At 36.3% G+C, this 27,991-nt stretch overlaps 1 protein-coding gene across 3 annotated transcripts in view; it reads right to left on the bottom strand.

Annotated features, from left to right (window-relative positions):
• The window catches only part of LOC134802727 (probable nuclear hormone receptor HR3), a 170,173-nt gene that overhangs the window by 125,316 nt on the left and 16,866 nt on the right, over positions 1-27,991 (bottom strand). Inside the window, exon 1 of one of the 3 annotated variants that reach the window (XM_063775379.1) lies at positions 23,298-23,901. The exons of 1 other annotated variant lie outside the window; for it this stretch is intronic. In XM_063775379.1, the coding sequence (XP_063631449.1) occupies positions 23,298-23,769 (472 nt within the window). In that variant the 5' untranslated portion in view covers positions 23,770-23,901. Of the gene's footprint in view, positions 1-23,297; positions 23,902-27,991 lie in introns of those variants that run through there. One more of the 3 variants, XM_063775385.1, reaches the window with a different exon arrangement.

Below are 27,991 nucleotides of genomic sequence, written 5' to 3'. Positions count from 1 at the left end.
TGGTAGAATTGACTTTTAAATGATGATTTTGGATGATAAATATTTAATAACATTCATTTGAATTTGATTTTGTTTGATATTTTACATTTAATATTTGCTTCGGGTTGGTGTGGTGACAAATTTTGTATCACTCGGGGGCAAATTTTGTTTAACCCTCGTGCTTTGAAACCCTCGCAACGTTCATGATTCCTTTTTAAAACATATAACTATTATAATTTTTAAATTACGAAGTTTTGAGACACGATTCTTTCATAAACGAGAGAAATATAATATTTAAAACTTTCGCGTTTTGAACAAATTTATAGACGGGTCTATTGCGAATTTATTTTATTACCTTTATTTGACCGACGTTTCTACACAGGTTTCACTAGTCGTGGTCGCGAAATAGACGGGTCGTCTATAAATGTGAGTTAATATATTTATGTATAGACCAAAATCTCCCAACTATGACAAAATTAACTTAAAATTAAATATCATAGTTAAGACGTAGCTATTTATAAATGACGAAGTTTTGAGGCACGATACTTTCATAAACGATAGAAATAACTCAAAAAACAAAAAAAAGTACATTGGTTTTGATTTGAAGGTAGATTCTTTTACCCACTACGGAAAAGACCAGACTTAGTTCCATACATGGTGGGTCATTAATTATATTAAATAGTCAGTTAAAATTTAAGGAACGTAAGGACATTGTATCCATGTCTGTTGAACGGACTATAGAACTAAGTGCAGTAGAATTAGAGCAATTTATTGTTGTCTGTGTGTATAGGCCGCCATTAAGTAATTTTGAATTATTTGAAAACATAATGGAATCTGCCCTACTTAAAATATCATCTTCTAGTAAGAAATTGCTTATATGCGGCGACTTTAATGTAAATATTATGGAAAATTCAACAATGTCTTGTAGATTATTGAATCTTTTTAAATCTTGTAATCTCAACCACATGTTTATGGAGCCCACTAGAGTGACTGCTACTAGTGCAACCTGTATAGATAATATTTTCACAGATATTTTTCCTATTGCTAAAAAAGTTATCAGCAATTTAGAATCAGACCACTTAGGTCAATTAATGGTATTTGAGGCATTAAGGAAAAATACCATGAGAAAACAAATAACTTTTGTACCAGTAACCTCGGACCGCGTGGAAAGAATGAAGCTAAGTTTAGTTCAGGCGCTACCCTTTTTGTCTTCCGATATGAGTCCTAATAGTATGTATAATTCATTCTTTCACACTTTTATGGATCATTATAATGCGATATTCACCTCAAAATCGGTCGTAGTTAGTGGTGCATCAGTTTTTAGTGAGTGGGCTACTGCGGACTTACATCAAAGAAGACGTGAACTGTATGCCTTATATGAGGAACGGCGGTTTAATCAGAGTGATGAATTTAAAGAACATGTGAAGGAGTATTCGAAGAAGTTTAAAGTAGATTGTCATATAGCTAAGCGAAATTATCTAAGTCAGAAAATAAAAAGTAGTTCCGACATTGTTAAAGCAACCTGGAAAGTTATAAATGTGGAGACTGGTCGCTCGAAACATACAATTAAAGAACTTAAACTAAACATTGATAACAAAATTATAGATTCCAATTTAGAAGTAGCTACAGAATTTGAAAAATTTTTCACCGAGGTACCAGTATCCACAACTAAGGATTTAAATTCATCACCCTCATCTGCTGTTACATTATTAAAACATAACGCTCCAGAGTGTTGTGGAGACCTTCATTTTGAACATGTTTGTACCTCAGATGTAATAAAGGCGTTTAAATCAATTAATGTCAAAAAAACTAATGACCTCTGGGGAGTCTCTGTCCATGCTGTCAAATCCTTTGTAGAAATTGTAGCGCCTGACTTGGTAGTTATATTTAACAACAGTGTTGATTGCGGCGAGTTTCCTGATCTAATGAAACATAGTAAAGTAATTCCTTTATTTAAATCTGGTAGCAGCTCTGACCCCACTAACTTTAGACCGATATCTGTGCTACCAACATTTAGCAAGATTTTTGAAAAATTAGTTCTTTCTCAATTAGTACGACATTTTAACGTTAATAATTTGATGCATAATAAGCAGTTTGGTTTTACACGGGGTCGCTCAACAACCGATGCTGGTGTTGAGCTAATTAAGCATATTTTCGATGCCTGGGAGGAGTCACGAGATTCTTTAGGTGTCTTCTGTGATTTATCTAAGGCCTTCGACTGTGTTTGTCATGAAACATTAATCAGGAAACTTCATTATTACGGAGTTAGAGGATCGGCACTGAATTTACTTAAGTCCTACTTAAATGGTAGAATACAAAGGGTCGATGTGAATGGACAGCGATCACCTGGGTCATTGGTCTCTATGGGTGTACCACAGGGGTCAATATTGGGGCCTTTCCTGTTCCTTATCTACATAAATGACTTGCCATTCCTTGTTAAGACCCACCATGATATAGTATTGTTTGCAGACGACACCTCACTTATTTTCAAAGTCAAACGTCAGCAACAAGCTTACAATGATGTAAACAATGCTATTTCAAAAGTAGTAAATTGGTTCAATGTTAATAATTTATTGTTAAATGAGAAAAAGACTAAATGTATTAAGTTTGTCACTAGTAGTAACGTAAGGCATGTGCAAACAAGTGTCATTGTGAAGGATGAGGAATTGGAATTAGTTGATAGTACAGTTTTTCTTGGTATAACTTTAGATTCTAAACTCCAGTGGGGTCCCCATATTGCTACTCTTTCGAATAGACTGAGCTCTGCAGCTTTTGCAGTGAGCAAAATCCGTCAGTTAACTGATGTGAAAACAGCTCGATTAGTATATTTTAGTTACTTCCATAGCATTATGGCATATGGTATTTTACTGTGGGGCGGTGCTTCAGAGATAAATACCATTTTTGTTCTGCAGAAGAGGGCTATTCGAGCAATATACAAAATGAACCATAGAGACTCACTTAGAGATAAATTTAAGGAAATTGACATAATGACAGTGCACTGTCAATACATTTATGAGAATATTCTGTATGTACATAAAAATATTGTAAATTTTAGGAAAAATTGTGAAATTCATAATATTAATACTAGAAATAAACATAAGCTCGCAGTGCCCTTCACTCGGCTCCATAAAATTAAAAAATCATTCATGGGTAATTGTGTAAGATTTTATAATAAACTTCCAAACCATATTACTGAATTATCTATTAATAAATTTAAGAATTATGTAAAGCGTAAACTTATTTCTAAAGCTTATTATACCACACAAGACTACATGAATGATATTACAACGTGGGATTAATTGTTATTCGAAATGATTATTTATTTATTAGGTATATTTGATTATTGATGAGGAAATGGATATTCCGATGTAATACTATCTACTTCTTTTGTTACTTATGCTTTTTTTTGACATTTAGATTTTATTCTAGAAATTCTAGACTAGTATTTTTTTATACAATCTTTTTAATGTTTGACGATTCTTTTGTGAAATTTTTAGTGTTAAATTTGATATGTATAATAATCCAATTTTATTATGGAATAATACTAACATCAATAAATTGCTCTGATAATTAGATTAAGATTAATTACGATTCATAAGAGCTTGTTGCTAGGCCTACATGAATAAAGTAAATTTTGTTTGTTTGTTTGTTTGTAAAGCCAGAGCCAAAGGTAATTTTTTTATCCCTCGCTACGCTCAGATTCTATTATAGAACTCTTTGCTTGATCACGTGTATGTCATTTTGCTCCCTTGTTACACAATGTCCTAATTAACTAACTATAAGCTAATTACATAATAAAAAAATAGAATATATCAGATTGTGAATTTCGTTCATACGTTATTCCGCTGTAAGATTTCGGAATAATTAAGTACCAATTTTTCTATAAAAAAACGTTTGAAATAATTAAAAAACCGGACAAGTGTGAGTCGGACTCGCCCACCGAGGGTTCCGTAATTTTTTGTTATAGCGGCAACAGAAATACATCATCTGTGAAAACTTCAACTGTATCACGAGATACAGCAGGCTGTGACAGACAAACGGACAGTGTAGTCTTAGTAATAGGGTCTCGTTTTTACCCTTTGGGTACGGAACCCTAAAAAGGAGTAGAATATGAGATTGTGAATTTGGTTGCTATCCCTAATAATAACCATTTTTTTCTAGAAAACAAAAGTTTGAAATAATTCAAAAAGGAAGTAAATACTATGAAAGATCAGTCAGTGTTTAAACAAAGGCCTCATAAGTTTAAGATAATCAGTAATTATCGCAAATACTTGCTCATTACAGCCATTCGTGAGTTATTAGCGGACGATGCTGTAATTTTGAGTGAATCACAACGATCTTGAACATCGCTCGTGCGATTTGTAACAAAGAATATGGCGGAGGTTATAATAAAAACTGGAAGGATATGATTGAAAATCTGTCGCACTACACATAAGGTGAGATGGAGCAAAGATATATGTAACTCCGTATAAAATAAATACAGTCTAAGGAAAAAAGTAATTCTCGAATAGATGGCGTCAGGGGTCCCTTTGTTTCCCATAAAGTTATAAGTCATAATGTATTGTTTGTCATTTTATCGTTAGTCATAAAACTGAGACCGTTAACTTTTCAGGATTTTCCTAAGGTTATTCTATAGATAGCTAGGTTAGGTTAGGTTAGGTTTGTTTTATGGCAATCCTGAAAAGTTACGCGTTTCTGATTAAAACCAATTATGACTAACGAAAATTCGGACAAACAATATATTATGAGTTAAAACTATTTGGGAAACAATAGAGACCCTGGCGTCACACCTTTGGCCTATTCCTACTCGGCTAGATAGCGTTGTCAATTTTAACACATACGTGAAAGAACATGGGTCAAAGTCAGATGTCGTTTAAAAATTGATAAAAAATCATTTATCCATATGTATATAAGTATACACATTTTTAGATATTTTTATTCATTTTCATTTTTAGTTTTAATCGTGTGTCGATATGTGGGAGTAAATTTACTGTGACTACAAAATTTACTATGACAATAACCCTCGATTTACTATGACCCCTTGAATGGGGTAAGAATAAAATAGTGTCTGTGCGGAAAGAAAGTTACTTCTATACATTTCACGACTTTTCTCTTTCCGCACAGAATCTAGATAAATTTGTTATTGGTGGGAATAGATTATAGGCACCGTGCGCGTTGGAGGGTCTGTCATCTTGTGGCCTGAATTGGAAAGATAAACATGTACCTACATTGACAAAGTTCTACATATCATCTACCGTTCTCGTACGTTTTCCTGTGCATAGTAGGTTCTAGTTGTGGGCTTCATCAGAAGCATAAAGATCTGACGGCTCCTATGCTGCCCCCTATAGTTCATGCACGTCCCCTATAGTGCTCAGGCAGAGCTGGGCACCGTTAATCAAAAAGTTAACTTCGTTAATCGTTAATCCGTTAAATAAAAAGTTAACTTCGTTAAACGTTAAAACGTTACTTTTCAAAAGTTTTAACGGAAGTTAAAGTTAATCGTTAATCGTTAACTCGAAATCGTAAATATACGCAATAAGAAATAAAACTAGGAGAAATAATCATAAATTTTGATTTTTATTAAAGACTAATCTACTAATTACCATGGTAATCTTTACTAATTAATAATAGCATAGCCAATAAAAATATTATTCCCTAGCATCTGCCATAAGGTGCATGTGCCCCTTCATGAACATGAGCATATTAAAATTATCGTCTGATAGCGACGCCCGTTTTGGAGAAAAAATATCTTTTTCCGCCGAAAACAGTTCCACAGCAGCACTTGATGGTATACTAGTGTTATATTTGTACTTAGGTATTAACGATTAACGGACTTAAGAAAAGTTAACGGAAGTTAACAAGTCCGTTACAGGTTTTTAAAGTTAACTTAAAAGTTAATCCGTTACTCGAAAACTTAACTTCGTTAATTAACGATTAACGGATTAACGAGTTAATGCCCAGCTATGTGCTCAGGGCATACCGAACATAATGCGATTCCATAATTAGGTACCTACCTGTCTCTATGACTCAACTTGGAGTTAAACAAGTAAAAATTTTGGCAATCCACGTCACGAAGTAAAAGTACAAACGGCCACTTTCCCCTTCAATATTAGCAACAACTAACCAAACACTGTGCTGTGTGCATAGGATGCGTGACCTTATTTAGCGATGTAAGTACAGACAGCAGCAGAAGTTGCTAAGCGGGCGAGGTGTTCAAAATTACCTTGACACGCTCTTATTCTCTTAACAATAAAGTCGCGTCAAGATCATTTTGAACACCTCGCCCGCTTAGCAACTTCTGCTGCTGACTGTACATACATGGGTCATGCAACTCATACACTACGACCACGTTTACTCTGTCATCATCATCATCATCATATCAGCCAGAGGACGTCCACTGCTGGATATAGGCCTCCCCCAAAGAGTGCCACAATGACCGGTCTTGCGCCATCCGCATCCAGCAGACTCCAGCGAACTTTACCAGGTCGTCAGTCCACCTTGTGGGGGGTCTACCCACGCTGCGCCTTCCGGTACGTGGTCTACTCTGTATCTTTAGGTATTTAAATAAAAGTAAACAAACAATTGGTACATTTTCGGGTAGTTATTACATTTATTGGTTAACCGACCAATTACAAAACCGCCTGGATCTGTAACTGAACGACCTGACTTTAACCTACATTATTTGATCATGTAATGTTTTCATCTACCCTCAACTCTGTAGATTAAGGATCCATTTGAGGGTAGATTTTGTTTACTTTTATTTAAATACCTAAAGATACAGAGTATAGTTTAGTACCGATAGATTTAAAACCTATTACCGATACAGTAAGCATCAATTTTAGCGGATTAAACAACACTCTAAAAGTATTGCCACCCTGGTTTACTGTTCCTAATAAAAATATACTTATCTCTACAGTTCTCATTTAATAGTATAAATATCTGGGAGACCGATCGGAAAATATATAAAAACTCAAAAATGCGCGTTTTCCCAGAGATAAGACCTAGCTAGATCGATTTATCGACCCCGAAAACCCCCGTATAGCAAATTTCACCGAAATGTATATATGTATATAAATAAACAAGAATGGGTCTCTATTGTTTCCCAAAAAGTTTTGTCATAATGTATTGTTTGCCCGCATTTTCGTTAGTCATAATTTATTTGGTTCAGAAACGCGTCACTTTTCAGGATTGCCATAAAACAAACGTAACCTAACCTGTCTAGAGGATAACCTTACGAAAATCCTGAAAAGTTAACGGTGTCAGTTTTATGACTAATGATAATATGACTAACAATACATTATGACTTAAAACTTTATGGGAAACAAAGGGACCCCAAACAAGAATTGCTCGTTTAAATATATTAGATGTACCTACTGTCAGGCGTGGCTCACTTCGTGATTTCGTCGCTTTGCTACAGGTAGGTAAAAGTACATCCGTTCCACACCAATTTTGGTGGCTAGCCATAAGCCGCGCGTGCCGCTGTCGCCACCTAGCGGCCATATCTGTGCTGATCGTAACAGACGCGTTTTGTTAGAGAGTGAGTCTTCTGTACCTAGTACTATTATTTATTCTGTGGTACTGTTATTGTATACAACTGCACCCAAACTTAACGCCCAAGGCGCCAAGACACTTGGCACTCATTACACGGTAACCCAATTTTCAGTGATAACGGGTGATAACAGGACGCTATCTCGGTCAATGTACGATAGGTACATAGCGGTAGATATCACACGTACATATGTACTTCGCGAGCCTAGACAATACTAGACTAACTAATGCATATAAGGAAGTTCTTACAAATAATTAATTAAGCCAATTGCTGAGGGTAGATGAAAACATTACATGATCAAATTATGTAGGTTAAAGTCAGGTCGTTCAGTGACAGATCCAGGTGGTTTTGTATTTGGTTGGTTAACCAATAAATGTTAAAACTACCCGAAAATGTACAAATTGTTTGTTTACATTTATTTAAATACCTAAAGATACAAAGTATAGTATGTCACTATGTTTGTGCGGGTCAAATCTTGCAAGTGAAATTTGACCCACTTCGCGACTTCCAATGAAGCTTAAAATTTGCATACATATGTAAGTCGAGTGACAATGCAATATTATGGTACCATCGAGCTGATCTGATGATGGAGACAGGAGGTGGCCATAGGGACTCTGTGATAAAACAACGCAAAGTTTTGTTTGGGGTTTTTAGAATTTTCTCGATGAGTATTAGTTGCCTGTGGATAGAAAAGTACAGTCAGCGATAAAAGCTTGTACCGAAAATGAAATGTTTGGCAAAAAACTATTTTTTTTAAGTACCGCCGGCGCACGACCGGTAATGAAATTTTTTTTTATTCGAGCGCTCGATATCGAAGGAAAGTTGTCGAAAATAATCTGCACTTACGACATTTTATTGTACATTATTAGAGCATATACTGTACCTCGCGGGTATACTAGACGTAGACAAGGAGACATGTCTATGAAGAAGTTTCCATGTTTTAGGGTTCCGTACCTCAAACGAAAAAGACGGAACCCTTTGGATCACTTTGTTGTCCGTCTGTCTGTCAAGACCCTTTATCTCGGGAACGCGTGGAGGTATTGAGTTGAAACGAAAGCCATATACTTAAGTCTACAGCCCCTTGAAGCTGTGAAAAAATAAACTTCTAAGTTTACGTAAAAAAAAGATACGACCGTTTATGCCGCAAAAAACCTATATTTCGACACTCTGAATACGTTCATTGAAAGTTATTCCAAAGGTTGCAGAACTCCAATAAAACGCGATTTTAAACAATTCACCCCATAAAGGGGTGAAAATAGGGGTGAACTTTTTAACGTTTATTACGCGGACAAAAACGCCACCTGCTGCTTGGCTAGTCATAAATATTTAACCGGAAAACTACCTGAAGTAAATAATCTGCGTATAACGTATTAATTTACCAATTTTTTCGACATTGAATAGAACTAAGTATTTACCTGAATTAATCACACTCGTACGTAATGTGATATTTTGCGCACCAGTGCAAATATATTGCCAAGCCGATAATAGCTACTTCCTTTCTCGAATACCTACCTATAACGCTAGTCAATAATGTGCAAATTGACACTTACTTCCACTTTTGATTCCGAAGTTCAAAAATCTACTTTACATAAATATTTTTTTAATAATTCATGGTCAATATAACTGTGTAACATTTTAAACTCTCGCGTTTTGTACACATTTAACAACAATTAATAATTAATTAATTAATTAATTTGTAATTTTGTATTTACATTTAAGGTAAAAACAATGAAATTATATCACGGTAGACCCGTTTGTGCAATATGACTGTGGTCGAATAAATAATATATGTATGCATGGTTATAAATTATGTTAAGAGTTTGAACTATAGGTATATGTGTATTAGGTATATTGAAGATAGGTATATATTAGTAATTTGAGAAGAAATGCATGACATGTGCGCGGGTATCGATTTTCATGATTAAAATGCAATTGTATTGAACATAAACGTATAAATTATTAATAGATTTAAAATTTCTATGTTTTAAAATATATATACTTAATTCCACTATGGTAATATGTATCATATATCTTATCATACCTACACTATAAGTGTTCCTTTTACTCCTAAGAGACCTACGGCCCGATTCGAACTTTAAGATACGTCAGTTAATAGATCTAGAAACGATATGGATTAGATATGTCAGTGTCAAATGTGACGTTTAAGCGCTGGTAGCCAAGACGAGCGTGCGACTTTCAATCCGAAGGTCGCGGGTTCAAACCCCGGCTCTTACCAATGAGTTTTTCGGAACTTATATTGATATTTACCAGTTGCTTTTCGGTGAAGGAAAACATCGTGAGGAAACCGGACTAATCCCAATAATGCCTGGTTTCCCCTCTGGGTTGGAAGGTCAGATGGCAGTCGCTTTTGTAACAACTAGTGCCTACGTCAATCCTTGGGATTAGTTGTCAAGCGGCTTCCATGAGCCGTGGCAAAATGCCGGGATAACGCGAGGAAGAAGAAGTGTCAAATGTGACGCTTCTTCAATAAAAACGTCACTTTTAACAATGACATATATAATCCATATCGTTTCTAGATCTATTAACTGACGTATCTTATCGGTCAGCTAGCTTCAGATCACAATATAGTTTTTCACTTCTCATGCTCAAAAAATGCACCTTTATGTCGTGCGTAGACGACATAAAATCGCATTTTATGCTCTAGAGCATAAAAGTAAAATTTTCTTCTAAGACTAAGGTAATCGGTCTCAACAGCTAAACAGTTAAAACATATTGCACAATTTTACTGAGCAATAAAATTGTGTAGATGACAAAACTTGTTACATTATTTTATTTTTGCTACAATTTATTAGAAATCCGTATTTTCTGTCATTAAATTTAGTACTTAAATCACATAAAATAGGAGTCTATTATCGTTCAAAAATGCTCCGATATGTTTGACTTGGCAGAAAACCAAGCGTCTGAAACTCTGATCACATATTGAAAATTAAAAAGTTAGTTGGCGGGAATTGGTTATGTATTATGTTCTTTCGCTTTACGACAATTTCGTGGTGTAAATTGCCGTGAAAAATATAATTATTTTCCTCGCAATCGAAGTGAAAAGCAGAGTGTACAACAAGGGCATAAATGTCCATTTTTACCCTCGTCTACTATTTTGGTCTTCGCTTCGCTCAGACCAAAAATTGCCTCGGGTAAAAATGGGTCACTTTATGCCCTTGTTGTACAATCTACTATTATCTACTTACCCATAGGCTACGTGTTTGATTCCCGAAAAATACATTTTACAGTACAATATTGTGCTACTTTACCGCACTAGTGCGATAATTAGCATATTACGTAACTATGTTGAAAATTTGAAGGTCTCATGGACTCTACTGTCTACTGTAAAACGTTGTACGATACATGTGCGACGAAATTCCTGTTTTTCGCACTTGTGTCGTAATGTACTATTGTAGCTGGCTTTATTTTCCTTGGGAACTTACCTGAAACAGAAAATAATTAAATTAGTGAATATAGAATCATCTAATAATGTGACGCTAAAACCTTTATTTTAAAAGAGGTTGTTTAGTGATTTTTTAAAAAAAAAAGGTAACCTACATTATTTATATTTTGCCTACAAATATACGTGCAAAAATTAACTGCAATGTGCACGTTAGTAGGTTTGACTTTTATTATATTAATGTTTTCCTTCGGTGCCGTTGTAATTTATAGACTAATTCTGATGGTCATATGTGTTGTAGTAGGTGGCTATGTTGGTGGACTGTATTATTTAGATGTTGGTTCACTTTTTATCCTATATAATAAGACCATGATAAGTCTGCAACGATTTTGATAGCACACGCAGTGCAAATGTTATTTATACGTCACAATTTCATAGAAGTTTGACGTTTAAAATAACACTTGCACTGCGTGTGCTTCAAAATCGTTGCAGACTTATCTTGGTCCCACTCTATTTGACTTTCACAAAATTAAGACACACAAGTACGTCTACCATCAGTTTTGACATTGACATATACGCTCACGTCTACGTAATTTACTTTCTATGCATCTCGCTCGTACTCGTGCACTAGTGCAAGCGAGATGTACAGAAAGTAAATTACGTAGACGTGAGCGTTATGTCAATGTCAAAACTGGTGGTAGACGTACTGCACATGATAACCATGGAGGAAGAGCGATAATTTCATTAAGTACCTACCATTTCGTACCTTGTCAGTGATCTATAGATCTATATATCCTAGTATGAGGTCCCTAGCGACTTTCATATTGATGGTTACTGTGACAAAGCTCACAGATAGATAGATAAACCATTTATTTATTCGTTTGCAATACACACATGTTGACAAAAAATAGAAACAATAACTACCTATACGAAAATAAAAATAAAATAAAGAACAAGAAGCATATGATAGACCTACCTCAGGTTTGCTGTGTGCGTTGCGGCAAAACAAAAGGGTTCTGGCTCAGTGATACGCTCCACTCTTTCGGGTGAAGCACTGATAATTCTGCTAGAACCCATATCACGAACAGATTATCGATGTACAAAAAAGAATAATATAAATATACAAAAATAATTAGAAACTTGCCTATTAAATAATAAAAAAGTGTCGTAACTAGTATGGATTATGTCAAAGTGTGGTGCATGTTAGTGTGTAGTGTAATATCAGATATATATGGAGTAGAAAACGGCTTACAATAACAATAATCAAATAAAGGTTACAAAATGCGTGGTTTGTATGCGTACCACCTTAGAGCATTTATAACGCAACCCGCTGCCGAATATCTTGCACAGTTGTGCATACTTTTGTATAGACTGACGTTTATATGACATGGCTATTTATACGTTACGTACAAATAGCCATACATTTGACGTGCCCCTCCCCCGCAAAAATCGGCAGACTGTTTTGTACAGAAAATGACAGCCATGACGTCTGCAGTTACTAAATGCTCTAAGCTTACCACAGATAATACAAATAATTCTAGTCTTTATGTTGGCAATTGTAATGGTATTGGGGTTGGTTAAACATACCATAGCTTTATATTAAAGTATGGTATATTCAATCGACCCAGTACCATTACACGAGGTGCCGTGACCAGGATCTAGTATTTGTTTCTTAATTAAATAACGAAAAAAGACAAAATATTACCAAAAAAATGGTACCATTATACAATGCTGGCTACAATATGTTCAAATAAAATACTGTAGAACAAGTGATTCTTAACGAAATAATGGTATACTATTCTGAGCTGCAAAGTTGCATGGCCATATTAATAATGGAATTCTTTCATAAAGTGGCCATGTATTTTTGCGGGAGGGTGTACCTACACTGATTTAAATGCTTAGAAAATTTTCTAAATATATTTCTAAGCATTGCGGTATCGTTTGCAGTTTGCTTGATAGGTAGGTATATACTTAATTCACTTATTTAACTTGTACGATTTACACACATTATAAAGCCAGCTTGGAGTATAATAACTTTAGTCACTCCGCTTACTATAAATCTAACCCTTTCGCAAGCTCATCTAAGTTACAAAATTGTCTATTTTAGTGTCTAAAATTCTAGTCAGACCTAACCAAACAAAGCCACCATACAAATACCTGACACAAAGCGGTACCTATTACAAAACATGTAAAAGCACTTAAACATATCCAGCGTTACTTGACCTCCGGCTCATATAGCCCTTCCTTACATTAGATAGGTCTAGATATACTTGAGATGTAACCAGCTTAAATTGAATGGGATTATAAAGGTTTTTACTAAAGATTCGGGGCTCTTCGAAATCTGGACAGTTCAAAAACAGGTTTGTAAAGCCTAACGGAGTAGCATCCCGGATTCTCGCACACAGACGTAACTTTCTCATGTCTACGTCACACAGCGACGATCAGCTGTGAGGGAACTGTGTCAACCAACGGTTCCAACGGTACCAGGCGAAAACGCGTCGCTACTCGCCGGCAGGTGGCGCTGTTGTCAATTTGCGATTACCGTTAGAATTACTTCATTATAAGCAATATTGCGTTGTGTTACTTAACATTTTAAAAACGGCTGATATTTTATAGTTACTTGACATATTTTATAATTAATATTATAAGAAAAACATTAACATTTTTCTAAGTGGATTTTAATCGAATTAAACTTACGAGTAAGAAAACAGTTAGATTCCGGAGATGAGTCTTTGACCTCGGCTAATTACATTTAATTAATATAATTGCGTTCTCAAGGCTATTAAACAGTAGATGCGAGCTAGACAGCCAGATTACTGTTACGTTTAGACTTGTCCCTATATGTGTCACGCGGGTGCAGCTTTTGCTCGATAGATGGCGGTAACGGTAAGCATCGTACACTGCGGATGTTTATAATGTTTATTTATGTTATGTTTGCTAATTGCTTTGGTTTGTTTACCAATGAAACGAAGCTTACACACACTTTATGAGCGTTTTAATGAGTTATAAGAAATTGATGCTATACAAGCTCTAACTCCTCAAGCCATTATTTCTGTAACTTAGAACCTATTTTATGAATGAAATATGCCCTAAAAATCTCGATATTTCTAGTTGTCGAAAAACAATTAGCTAGGGATGTCAGATCTGCCTAACAAATATGTCTGGATAGGGATACCTTACGTCAGGATTTCCGGACATGTCAGGATTTTTGGTCCATTGTCCAGATTGCGGGGTCTTGCCGAGTGTTAAAGTTTTTTAGAAACTTCAACCACTAGATGCTAAAAGTTTGAAGTTGGGCAGAGAGGGTTAAGCTAAGCTACAGACGTAGTGCATAATTGTTTTCCATCGTATTTTCTCGGAAACGTTCGTATTTGTCATGCTACTTCAGTCAACCTCAGTATTTTTTGTACCGAGACTGACTGAAATAGCAACACACGTTCGTAGGTTTCCGTGAAAATATATATGATGGATAATTATGCACTACAATTCTGTACTAGCTACAGCGTATTGTAGCGAGTAAGGGGGGGCTAGAAGCCCACGAAAGGTTTTGGAATAAGGGATCATGGGTGGATTTTTAAAGAAATTACCATCTAAATATAATTAAGGTTTACTCGGGTAATTCCGAATGCCGAAAACCGTCGGATAATTCCGAAAAGAGACTTTTATTATGATGGAATTAAGGGTGATTTTCATCTGAATTTCGGAATTATCCGACATTCGGTAATACCCGAATACACCTTATGTCATTTTGCTCCCTTGTGGCACAATCTACTATTCCATAGTATTTTCTAGGAAACGTACGAACATGTCTTGCTATTTCAGTCAGTCTCGGTACAAAAAGTACTGAGGTTGACTGAACTAGCATGACAAATACGAACGTTTCCGAGAAAATACGATGGAAAACAATTATGCACTACGTCTGTAGATTTATTTTGTAGGTACTATAAGACCATTGAAACCATATTTACTGCAAATAAACCATTTGTAAGTAAATGAAAATATGTAAACAAACAGTAGCCGCAATGCCATCAGTAAATTTGTAAAAAGACTGTTTTCTTAATAGAAACGTGTACAATTTCGAATTTCGGTACTTTCTCTGAAAGCTAAAGTCAAATGTCGTTGACTGAGGTTGACTTTAGGTATATTTTACGAAAGTGTTTAGTTTCTAAGAAATAGCAAAGAAAGTATTTATATTTAAGTACGACTATGGAATTCTCTGCTTGCAGACTTAAGGTGCGCCCAGTCTCCTTATTCTTTCAAGAGACTCGTTAAAGTTCACTTTTTATCTGCTCCGTAATACTTTTACCTGCTTCCTTTTCCCTATAGCTGGCATTTTTACGTATATATATGTATATATATGTGTATATGTATATAATTTTATGTATGTATGATATGTGTATTTATGTAAATCTTATTTTATTTTATTTTTATTTGTATGTCTTTTATACTGTTTTGTATTGTGTTTTTTTCTGTGCTAAAATTCTTATATTGAATTTGAAACACCTACTGACATGACATAAATTTATTAATTTCCGCTACCTAAAGGTTGTCTGGAAGAGATCGCTTTTTAGCGATAAGACCGCCTGTTGTTTAACCTCTTCTTCCTGTATTATTTGTATTGTTTTCTGTAATGAGGTGTGCAATAAAGAGTATTTGTATTGTATTGTATTGTATTTACTTGAAATGTCTTTTCTGAATAGAGTATTTGACTGTATTTAAAATAAATTATTTTACACCATGCATGAAATAAAGCACCAGAAGAATAATAGAGAAACGTAGACAGCAGCGGGCTCAGCACGGTTCCATTTTTATCGACTATCACTATGCGCGTCCCTTTCGCACTTACATACTTGTTAGAACTTGACAGGCATGGTGACAAGGGATAAAAACGCGACCGTGCTAAGCCGCCAGTTATATTTAGACACAATATCTATTTTTAAACCAGTATAAAACTATAAAGAGTAGGTAATTTGATTGTGACGTCACATGCTAGTGTTTCATATAAATTCCATAGTAGTAAAATCGTTTTGACAGTTCGAAAAAAGAAACTGATTCGACTAGTAGTCAAATACCCTATTGCCGTTAAATAAGGTCTTGGGTAATTTTTACCCAGGAGGTAAGTTCTTGACGATTCGTAGAGCTATTTTTAGATAGTAATACGGTTTCCAAAAAATATGAAGATTAATCTTGAGGCCTTTCTCTAGTAAATTCATCGATTCAAAAAAAAAATATCACGAACATAGTTCTCCAATGCCCTATTAAAAATTTGTATAAACTTTTGCAAAAAAACTAAAACTACGAAAATCGCTTCTAAAAATGCGCAGTTTTATCTTTGATTGAACTTTTTAGGGTTCCGTACCCAAAGGGTAAAAACGGGACCCTATTACTAAGACTCCGCTGTCCGTCTGTCCGTCCGTCTGTCTGTCATCAGGATGTATTTCTGTTGCCGCTATAACAACAAATACTAAAAACAAAATAAAATAAATATTTAAGTGAGGCTCCCATACAACAAACGTGATTTTTTGCCGTTTTTTGCGTAATGGTACGGAAACGTTCATGCGCGAGTCCGACTCGCACTTGGTCGGTTTTTTTTATTAAAATGAACTAAAAATAACAAAACAATGATATCCTCGATTCCGGGCACGCACAGCCATCTCGCTCACGCTCAAACTCAGTGAGAGTGAGAGAAGAACTCACGGCGCCTTAAATCAATCTTCTTCCTTGCGTTATCCCGACATTTTGCCACGGCTCATGGGAGCCTGGGGTCCGCTTGACAACTAAACCCAAGAATTGACGTAGGCACCAGTTTTTACGAAAGCGACTGCCATCTGACCTTCCAACCCAGAGGGAAAACTATGCCTTATTGGGATTAGCCCGGTTTCCTCACGATGTTTTCCTTCACCGAAAAGCGACTGGTAAATATCAAATGATATTTCGTACATAAGTTCCGAAAAACTCATTGGTACGAGCCAGGGTTTGAACCTGCGACCTCCGGATTGAAAGTCGCACGCTCTTACCGCTAGGCCACCACTTACTGCAGGCGCCTTAAATCAATATAATCCATTATTTTCCAATACCTGGACTTATTGCTATGATTTCAGTGGCTACAATATCGATAAGTGTCCGACCTGACAGTGACCTACTTCCGAAGGTGAACGGTTTCCGTGTTAAATATCCGAATAAAAAAATATCTTCATATATATATATATATATATATATATATATATATATATAGTGCATAATTGCTATATATGTATGTATTGTTATATATGTAGTGCATAATTGCTTTCCATCGTATTTTCTCGGAAACGTTCGTATTTGTCATGCTACTTCAGTCAACCTCAGTACTTTTTGTACCGAGACTGACTGAAATAGCAAGACACGTTCGTACATTACGTAAAATATGATGGAAAATATTTATGCACATCGTAATCACTTATTCCTTGTGGGCCCGTCGGTCTTTTTTTTGTATTAATTTAAAAAAAATCGGCCAAGTGCGAGTCGGACTAGCGCACGAAGCAGATAACGAAATTTCGAATTTCGCGTTTCGCGGTAGGCCCTTGTAAACAAACCGCCTTTCTGCATCAATGTCATAGTGAAAACTTGTCAAAACTGTTTAAGGCCTAGTATGTATACTGGGTCAAGCAGATGTTGTCAGTAGAAAAAGGCGGCAAATTTGAAAAATGTATAGGCACGAAAGGATATCACCCCATAGAAAATTTGAATTTCGCGCCTTTTTCTACTGACAAGATTTGCTTGACCATCTATATAAGTTACGCTATGGTTTACTATGTGCACTAGTGCTGCACTCTGGCGGCAGAACATTGCAGTAATCCCTATTATTTGTACGCATTGTTTAATCTCACGCAATCTCACGGTTACAAGTTTAAAAACCGATTGTCATATTGAAAGTTTTAAATCAGTGTTGTAGGTACATATTTTTACAGTACATATGGGTTGTACTTAACCGCCCTAGGGCGGGATTAAGGACAATACGTGCCTATGTCAAAAATTTATAGGGCCATATGTGCTGTAAAAAGTTGTACAATACACATGCGAAAAGGTAATTCGCAACGATTGGCAATAAATTGAAGCACGAGGGAGTGTTTTAAATTCGACACGAGTTGCGAATTTCCTTTTTGCACCTTCCTCTTTCCCTAGTTTTCGGACTTGTATCGTAATGTACTATTATAGAAAAGCTTTATTGATTGTAAATACAGCTACATAGCCACAATAGCAGGCTCCGTGATGTAGGTCATGGCTGCAGTCCTATTTAGCCACGCACCGGGACTATTGATTTTCCTAGCCGACCTGATGCCTAGGTCCTAGTCTAGTCTAGGATACCTAGGTTTAACAACCGGCCGTGTGTGTCCTGCGAAACTTCTCCCTTCGGGAAAACTCGGTTCCGTTCGGCTCAGCATTACTCCGAGCAATTATTAGGGTTGACACAACTTGACGTCCCTTTGCGTGCACGACCAAAGATAATGGCTTGAATTTTGACAACCCTAAATAGCCGAAAGGGATAGTGCCATAAGTTAGAAAGGGACAACAGGATTCGACCTTGAACCGCTGTCAAACTTCGGTTTTGTAGGAAGTTTCCTTTCTGTACGGTAGTGCTACTTATTATTTATTCTGTGTCTAGGATACCTAGGTTTAACAACGTGCCCTGTGTGTCCTCTGAGGATCTCGAGTCGAGGGTACATTATGAAGTTTTTAACACATTCATTGCCACTAAATGCTACGGGTTACGCTCGTAGCGCATAGCCACGGTTTCGCCGTATGGACCACGTAGTCGCTACGAACAGTGTACCCGACAGTCGGGTTCTTGGCCCTGAGTGTGTTAAAGCAAATTTGACATCAGGCAAGCTTTATTCTTGTTTGCCACCGAATGCTATTTAAAAATATGTGTGAAATAAAAACTAAAAAGAAGAATAATGACTTTTATATGACTTTAACACTATACACTTAAACACTATATGACTTTTAATTTATATTTACTACTCTAATAAATAAATAAAGAAACAAATGTCAAGTAAAATGAGCGTTTCTTTTATTTTTTGCCATTTTTATATATTGGGACCTTTTTTGCCACTTTTGTGTTATTTCTACTCAGAATCACGAGCTCTTTCGATCCTAATGGGATGAATAAAAGTCCCAGAGTTTTTTTTCCTATTGTGTTACCATTTCTCCATATACTTTGTATGGCGGTAACAAAAAGGAAAGTTTGATAAATGTATGGAAGTTTTAGGAATCTTTTTTTCTTCTATAAGGATGAAAAGGGCCCGCGATTCTGACTATAAATAACAGAAAAGTGGCAAAAAAGGACACAGTATATAAAAAACCCACAAAATAAAAGAAACGCTCAAATGACACAAATTAAAAAGTACATCTAAAATAGCAATAAACGTTTTCGTAATTAAAAATGTGTAAAAATCGTTAGTTTAAATCATAATTAATATTGACAAAGTGATCACCATGTCACGGATTATGAACAAAACCAGAGGGCCTACCGCGAACCACGTTCGACGTGTTGCCTCCCTATCACACTTACGTACGAATGTACAAGAGCGACAGAGAGGCCACACGTCGAACAGAGCACGCGATCAGTCCATCATGCGGGCCGAGGCTGGAAATGCAGTGACCTTGAGTCACTACGAATATGGGTCATAAAAATCTGCGCAGAAATACAATGTTTACATTACAATTATGCCACTGTTTTTAGGGATCCGTACCCAAAGGGTAAAAACGGATGTTACTAGGACCTGTCCGTCTGTCCGTCTATCTGTTACCAGGCTGTATCTCATGAACCGTTATCGCGTGGTTATAGCGTGGCTGCCGCTATAACAACAAATACTAAAAAACCGGCCAAGTGCGAGTCGGACTCGCGCACGGAGGGTTCCGTACCATTACGCAAAAAATGGCGGCTGTTTTAGTAGGTATTTGTTGTAATAGCGGCAACAGAAATACATAATCTGTGAAAAACTGTCTAGCTATCACGGTTCATGAGATACAGCCTGGTGACAGACATACAGACGCTATCCGTGCAGCGGAGTCTTAGTAATAGTGTCCCGTTTTTACTCTTTGGGTACGGAACTCTAAAAAATGGTAGCAAGACAGAAAATCTGTCAATTTATGACAAATCCATTTTGGACAAAACTTCGTGTTTATGAAAGCAGCACCGAATTCGCATTTAAATAAATTGGCTGTTCCATGGAAAACTTCTACCTCTAATTGGATAAAAATGGGATATAATGTATGAAAGTACCTTTTCTGCAATTTAGGGTTGGGCGTATCGTAAAAGCCATTCAATCATGCCTGAGGGTTGAGAAAACCCTCTCAATTTTGTGTACACTTTTCCTAAAAGTGAAGCTTGAACACAATACGTTTAATAATTAAATATGGTGTATGATAACTTTTATATTTATCATGATTTATGACACTCGTATTTTAAATGATTTAACCATTAACTTCTTGTCTGTACGTACTCGTATATTATAATAAGAATACTGAACAAATTTAGGAATAATCTTTTTTTTTTTCGTAAACGATTTTTGCTGGTCTATGCAGCACAACCGAGGCTTGACCCACGATCTTTGATCATCACACACATACATATAAAAGGTTAATCAGGAAAAAAAACCGGGCAAGTGCGAGTCGAACTCGCGCACGAAGGGTTCCGTACCATAATGCAAAAAAAAAAAAACGAAAAAAATGCAAAAAAAAAACGGTCACCCATCCAAGTACTGACCACTCCCGACGTTGCTTAACTTTGGTCAAAAATCACGTTTGTTGTATGGGAGCCCCATTTAAATCTTTATTTTATTCTGTTTTTAGTATTTCTGTTATAGCGGCAACAGAAATACATCATCTGTGAAAATTTCAACTGTCTAGCTATCACGGTTCGTGAGATACAGCCTGGTGACAGACGGACGGACGGACGGACGGACAGCGAAGTCTTAGTAATAGGGTCCCGTTTTACCCTTTGGGTACGGAACCCTAAAAATGTACATTCATTAGTTAATTGATTCTCTAAAACGGTTCTAGCGATATCACTCTAATTATTTTAAGAGGCTTACGAGGAAAATCGTTTCAGCTAAATGTATATTAAGGAAAAATTCGCTTCTGTAAAGTACATGCTTTACAATTGTAAAGCTTATTTAATGATTTATGTTTAATTAATTGTGTTATAATAAATATTTTACCTACAGTAAAGTACTTTAATACCTACTTATAAATAATATATATAAATAATAAGCACAAAAGTCCTTCTGAAAAAAAATATTTTAGCATTTTTTTCAGAAGAATTTTTGTTCTTTAATAGAGCACTACCTTCCGAAATTTAGCCTATTACACATATATGAAAGGTTAAAACATAATACTTTCATGTACCGTAAAATGGGGTGAGTAGGGTCAAAACTGAAATTCAAACCTCGAAAACATTTTATTTTTACATATGAAAACTGAATGGTATATAATGTATTATAATAAGTGTTCCGGACGTTTGTACCTATTTTGATTTTTATTTTATTTTGGGTAGTTCCATTTCATAACTTTGACGATAAAGAGGAAAATCCACCTCACCCCGTATTAGTGCCTCGTATTTGGGGTGAGAGGGGTTTTCATACAAAGGTGATTTTGGAAGATTGTTGGATCGATTTTTTTTTATTATGCGTATTACTATAGCTCCATTTTAAATTGGAACACATTATTTTTGTAGCAGTAGCCTTAAAATCCCTTCTCACCCCCCTCTCAAACCTTCTCTCCCCATTCATAACCCACCTCTCCCCGCGAAACCTACTCACCCCGTTTTACGGTACCTAAGTTAATTAATTGGTTTTAATAGACGTTTCTAACGATATCATATCACTCTAATCTATCGAGGATTCGAGGCTTACGCAGGCGGAAACTCTACTCAGCTAAATATACTTTTAAGGAAAATTTCGCGTTCCAGTAAGTAACTAGATACCTATATAAATCTCGGTTCTCAAATTTAATTTTTGAGATAAACCATATTTCAATATTTGCTTACATAATAAAACAATAATATAGCGCGCACACATACAATGTAATAATCGGTTCTTGCCGCATTTGTGTGCATTGCGTAAATATTATCAAATATGATCGTAGAACGTAATGCTTTGGGGAGAGGCTTACAGTGTACAAATAGTTTATATTTCTATTAATAATTCTTTTCAGTTACCTATCCAAAAATTATTTTGGACGTAAAATACACGGTGGCTAAAAAATAAGTGCATTCCCGTTGCCCAGGGAGGTTTTGGGATTATACTGAGCACTTTTACTATGGGACCAACCCCGAAAAGAATTATCCTCCCATAGAAAATGGGCCAGCCAAAATGTATGAAACAGACAATTTTTTTTTGCGATTTCGGGGTTGGTCCCATAGTGAAAGTTGCTCAGTATAATCTAAAAACCTGCCTGGCAACGGGAATGCACTTATTTTTTAGCCACCGCGTATATTTACAAGCTTTCTATATTTTTCGAAGCTTGGCGTCAATTGGATTGGCTATCCCAGGGACGATCAATCTTTATCGATGACCTTTGAGGTCATTACTTTTTTTTAAATCGATTTATAATAATATGGTTGACTTGACACTGAATAGAGTGTATAGTATAGCATAGTAAATATTATGGTACAAGAATCCACATTGAATTGACGTGTAAAATTTGTACAATTTTATCAAGAAATGTATCTTATCTTAAACGAATTGGCTGATTTTAATGAATAACCAGAGCTTTCAATATTACGCAGTTTTGAGGCAGACCACGTCGTAGTAAAGTTACGAAGGCGGCGCGTAACGTAGAGATAGGATCAACGTAGTTTCTTTTTGTCTGTCTGTGGTTTATTCTGATGTTCATTTATAATTTACATTTACTGGATAGTATCCTAGAGATTTCTTTAGTTTTTGGGGTTCAGAACAACGTTCATTGAGCAAAATTATGTGATTTTTTACCCGACTGCGTCAGGACGGTAATATTTTTCGAACGTATGTTTTATAATAATCATTTTTGAAACGACCAAACAAAAGACATCAGTTTAACCTGAAACCTGAACTAATGTCTTAATAATAATCTTCATCTCTTAAATAATTATATAGGTAATCTTACAATGATCAAAAGCTAGACTTGTAAGTAAAATTTGCATGTCCACACTCTCGGCTATGCTACCACCTATTTATAATTTGTATACCACATTTCTTGCCAATAAAAGATATTTCTATTTCATTATATTAATATTCATAATCATCTATAAATGGTATATCATTGGCCGACTGTAAAAAGTCATCATCACTTTAAAAACCCCGATTGTCTGCACCAGACGTGTTTTGTTTCCGTGACCCAAATACTCACCTGACGCAGTGGTCGTCGCGACGGTCGCCGTCGTCGTCGTCTCCGTCGTCGCCGCATTCGCCATCTCCACAATCCTGTCCACCGCGATCCTGTTCCCTGGAAGAACCCCTGTCTCCGGTTCCTGTTCTTCCTGTTGTTCAGCAGGACTTGGAACTGTCTGACTTAGATCGTTCGCAACGATCACGTTGACTGTCGTTAAGGATTCTAACTCGCTGCTTTCGCCTACATGTTGAGAGTTATCTATGTACACAGCAGCTGATCGGGCTCCTAGAGTCTCCATCACGCTTTCAGCCAGTGAACGTGTTGATAACTCATCCATATCTATATCCTGTTTTATGTCTATGATTATCTGATGTCGCTTCCCACTTCCATTCTGCACTTGATGCACACTCACTTGGGCCTCGGCCCCCGGTTGGGACATATGGTGCTGTATCACTTGGGACAGCTGCCCCTCCAGGTCGCGGCCGGCCATCTTAACTATTCAGACTTATATATCAGTCGAGGTAAAAGCTAATGAACACAATAGAACACATTTCGGCAGTGGTGTCTACATGGTGGCCCGGTAGCCCGGTGTCCCAGTTAGGCTGCGGCCTACGAGTGGCGCAGGGTATAGGCTGCCGCGCTTCCGTGGCGGGGGTTAGGGATACGTCCGGGGATATCCGGCATCGATCGGACGCAAATAGAAAATGCTATGAATATACGCATCAATTCTTGATTCATTTTAAAGTATGACTGAAATAAATATTTTGTAGATTGAATTACATCTCCAAGTTTAATTTATTATTAACTATGGAGACTATACAATCTATACATGTGTTATATGTACATACAAACAAACAGACGCAGCGGGAGACTTTGTTATATAAGGTGTAGTGATGTTCAGAGACTGTTTGCCAAGTTATGAAATACGAATTTTGAAATTATAAGGCCTTATTATATTATAATTATATGTTACAGAATATTATGCGCTTAACAACAATTAAAACACTTAAACAGTCACTGTTTAACGAACTATAAATTACGAAACTATATTCACTCACTTTCAAAACTCAAATCACCATAACATTAAAATCGGTTAAAGTTTACCCAATACATTTCCATAACAAATATCACAAACATAGGCAAGCCGCTGTTATAATCATTCCCACAATGAAAATACACCACTGCAGTCTTACGTTCAGATCTGTCCCCGGACCTATCTCCACACTCTGCCCACCCCCGCACCCGCCATTTTACCGACACGTGCCCGCGCCTGCGCCCTCCCCAACCCCCATCCCTCCCTCTCGTCGCGATACACCCGTCCCTGTCGCACGTCTTCGATCGAGCCCGGAATGACGAAAAGTATATAATCGAATTTTATGTGGGCCCGAACGTAGCGTTGGCAAAAAAAGTGGGTAGTGGCCTTGAGTATGTAAACAAAGGAGTTTTTTTGACGTGATAACGTCTTCGTACATAAGTTCCGAAAAACTCATTGGTACGAGCCGGGGTTTGAACCCGCGACCTGCGGATTGAAAGTCGCACGCTCTTATCGATGGACACCGGTAGCATGTACGAAAAAGTGTCACGTTGTGGACAGATCTCCATGGTAACGTTGTGGACAGATCTCCATGGTAACGTTACGTAATGTAATGGTAATGTTTTCTTATGACGTTATCACGCAAAATTATCGACCGTAAACCGACTTTACAGACAACCATATTTTTTTGTTTTTTATTTTCTCAGAGGAAAATGGCTGTATAGATGTAGTGCATAATTATTTTCCATCGTATTTTCTCGGAAACGTTCGTATTTGTCATGCTACTTCAGTCAACATCAGTACTTTTTGTGCCGAGACTGACTGAAATAGCAAGACACGTTCGTACGTTTCCGTGAAAATACGATGGAAAATAATTATGCATTACATCTGTATCAGCTGAATTTCCTTCTGCAAATGCTTCCTCTGAATGAATGCAGGGTTTTTCAAAAGGATACAAAAAAATAATTTTCACAAAACGGGTGCCGGTTTTTGAAGGGGCCAACCGTGCATAAAACTCCATTTGGAATTGCAGGCATTCGTACAGCGCAATTCGGCCAACCAATGTCACTTTTACGTTAGATAGAGTAAGATATCTATTAGATGTGAATTGGATTTCTAAGTCATATCCTGCAAAAATCGTTCAACAGTATCTCCAGAATCGCGCAAATGTCAAATTTGACAGGTTAGATCTTAAACATATCGTTATCGTATCTTGGTGATGTCTAAAAGATGTCTAATAGATGTCTATTTCAAAATCCGAATCGGGCCCATAGACTAAATAAATAAATAAATATTGGGGACATCTTACACAGATCAACCTAGCCCCAAACTAAGCAAAGCTTGTACTATGGGTGCTAGGCGACGATATACATACTTATATAGATAAATACATACTTATATACATAGAAAACACCCATGACTCAGGAACAAATATTAGTGTTCATCACACAAATAAATGCCCTTACTGGGATTCGAACCCAGGACCACCGGTTAACATCAGGCTGTGTGTTTGTCTGCAACCAACGTGCTATAACAGAACCTTGGCATGAAGAGTCGTGTCCTTGTTTGCCACCACCATGACGTAAACGGACGCTCGTAGCGCTACGGCGTAGCTCGTAGCATATTTCCTTCACTTTCTAAAAATACCGTAAAATCAGCCAACTTTGCATAAATAAAATTAGAATTTTTATATGTGACTCTCCACGGGAAAAGGTGCCTTATGACGGCTGGCGTTTACGTCGCATAACACCGCAATAGTATTGGAGCGGCGTTAATAATAGCGTAAGCTCCAACCGCCATCCATAAGGTACCTTTACCCGTGGGACGTCACATATTGTGGTAGGCATAGGGGCTATTCATAAATTACGTCATTTCAAATTAGGGGGGGGGGGGGGGTCTGGACATCGGATGACGGTAGCATGAAGTAGGAGGAAATGGGGTCATTTGAAGCATGATTTTTGGATGATTATAGGGGGGGGGGGGTCAAAAATCGTCAAAAATCGATGACGTCATTTATGGACAGCCATTTTCTTAGCATTTAGAAAAAAGGTAAACAATCTTGACGTGTCTTTTTATTGAAAAACACTTTTGAAAAATAAGTCACGGCAAATATGTAACAATTATGACTCATATAAGATTATTTACATACTTTTGCTTTCATAGGTAATAGTTACTAATTTTACTAAAAAGTATTTTACATTTAAAAGACACGTCAAGATCGCGTAGTTTTTTTGCTAATGCTAAAAAAAGGAACTATAACATCAGATTGTAATATAATTTTCATAATTATATAAACTGGTGCAGCACATATACTACCCAAGGTATGCAAAATAGGCACAATTTAATTAGATTTAATTATATAATAAATTCATTAGAATTAGAATTGAACTGAAATTCCTCCCTTTATTTCACAACTTCCCTTAAAACGTACCCTGTATTGTTAATATTGTTATCAAAATATTAATTCCATTGTTTTGCCGACGCTCCTAGGCTCCGCCATTGCGTAACGCGCCTCCAAAACAACGGCGTAAACACAGACACTATCTCTCAGGTGCAATACTATATATAGACTAATAGTAATTGATAAGCACGCCATCTAGCGGTCAAAAGTGGTGTAAGAGTAAAGAGCGGCCATACAGTTAGGGTGCAGGGCTTACTTTGCTCTTAACATAAACTAATTTTAATTTTTAACAAGCAGAAACGTCTGCGAACGATGCTATTAAGCTTAGAATAAAAAAGTGGAAAAATTACTGTCTTGGGTGAGACTTGAACCAGAGGCCGTGAGTTCAAGTCTCATCCAAGTAATTTTAAATTTATTCAATTCAACACTTTTAAATTTATTCTATGCTTAACATAGACTGTTATAAATTTGCATTAAGCCGCAAAACCTCAGAAAAACTCAGTTTCCCAGGGGCGAACTAATTAAATCGATAAAGCAAAACGCATTAAAACAAAACCAAAAATAGCGCAGGAAATGTGAAAAATACTGAAATATTTCCTTTATTTTCCAACCTATAACAAAATATTTGTTTGTTTTGCTGAATTGTTTTTGCCGACGCTCCTAGGCTCCGCCATTGCGTAACGCGCCTCCAAAACAACGGCGTAAACACAGACACTATCTCTCAGGTGCAATACTATATATAGACTAATAGTAATTGATAAGCACGCCATCTAGCGGTCAAAAGTGGTTTAAGTGGTTGGTCGCTCTTTAGCGATAAGACCGTCTTTTTTTGCCTCTGTCTTCATGTATTATGTATGTCTCTCTGTAAATGTTTAATGAGGTTGTGTAATAAAGAGGATTTGTATTGTATTGTATTGTATTGTATTGTATTGTATTGTATTGTATTGTATTGTATTGTATTGTATTGTATTGTATTGTATTGTATTGTATTGTATTGTATTGTATTGTATTGTATTGTATTGTATTGTATTGTATTGTAAAAGTTGAGTGACTAAAGGTTTCGATTCATAAATTTAGGAGTAGGTACTAAGGGGGCTTTGTACTTTTTACTAATTGTATGTTATTGTTAATATGTCTTATTGTACAATAGAGTTTACTACTACTACTATATGGTTTATTTTGCTCTTAAATATCACAAAAATTGTTATACGTTTGCAAAAGCAATAAAACTCAGTTTCCCAAGGACGAAATCTAACTAAATCGATAAAGCAAAAAGCT

This window comes from Cydia splendana, chromosome 25 (assembly GCF_910591565.1).
Source record: "Cydia splendana chromosome 25, ilCydSple1.2, whole genome shotgun sequence".
In the NCBI taxonomy this organism is placed as follows: domain Eukaryota; kingdom Metazoa; phylum Arthropoda; class Insecta; order Lepidoptera; family Tortricidae; genus Cydia; species Cydia splendana.
This window is presented reverse-complemented; position numbering and strand designations above follow the sequence as displayed.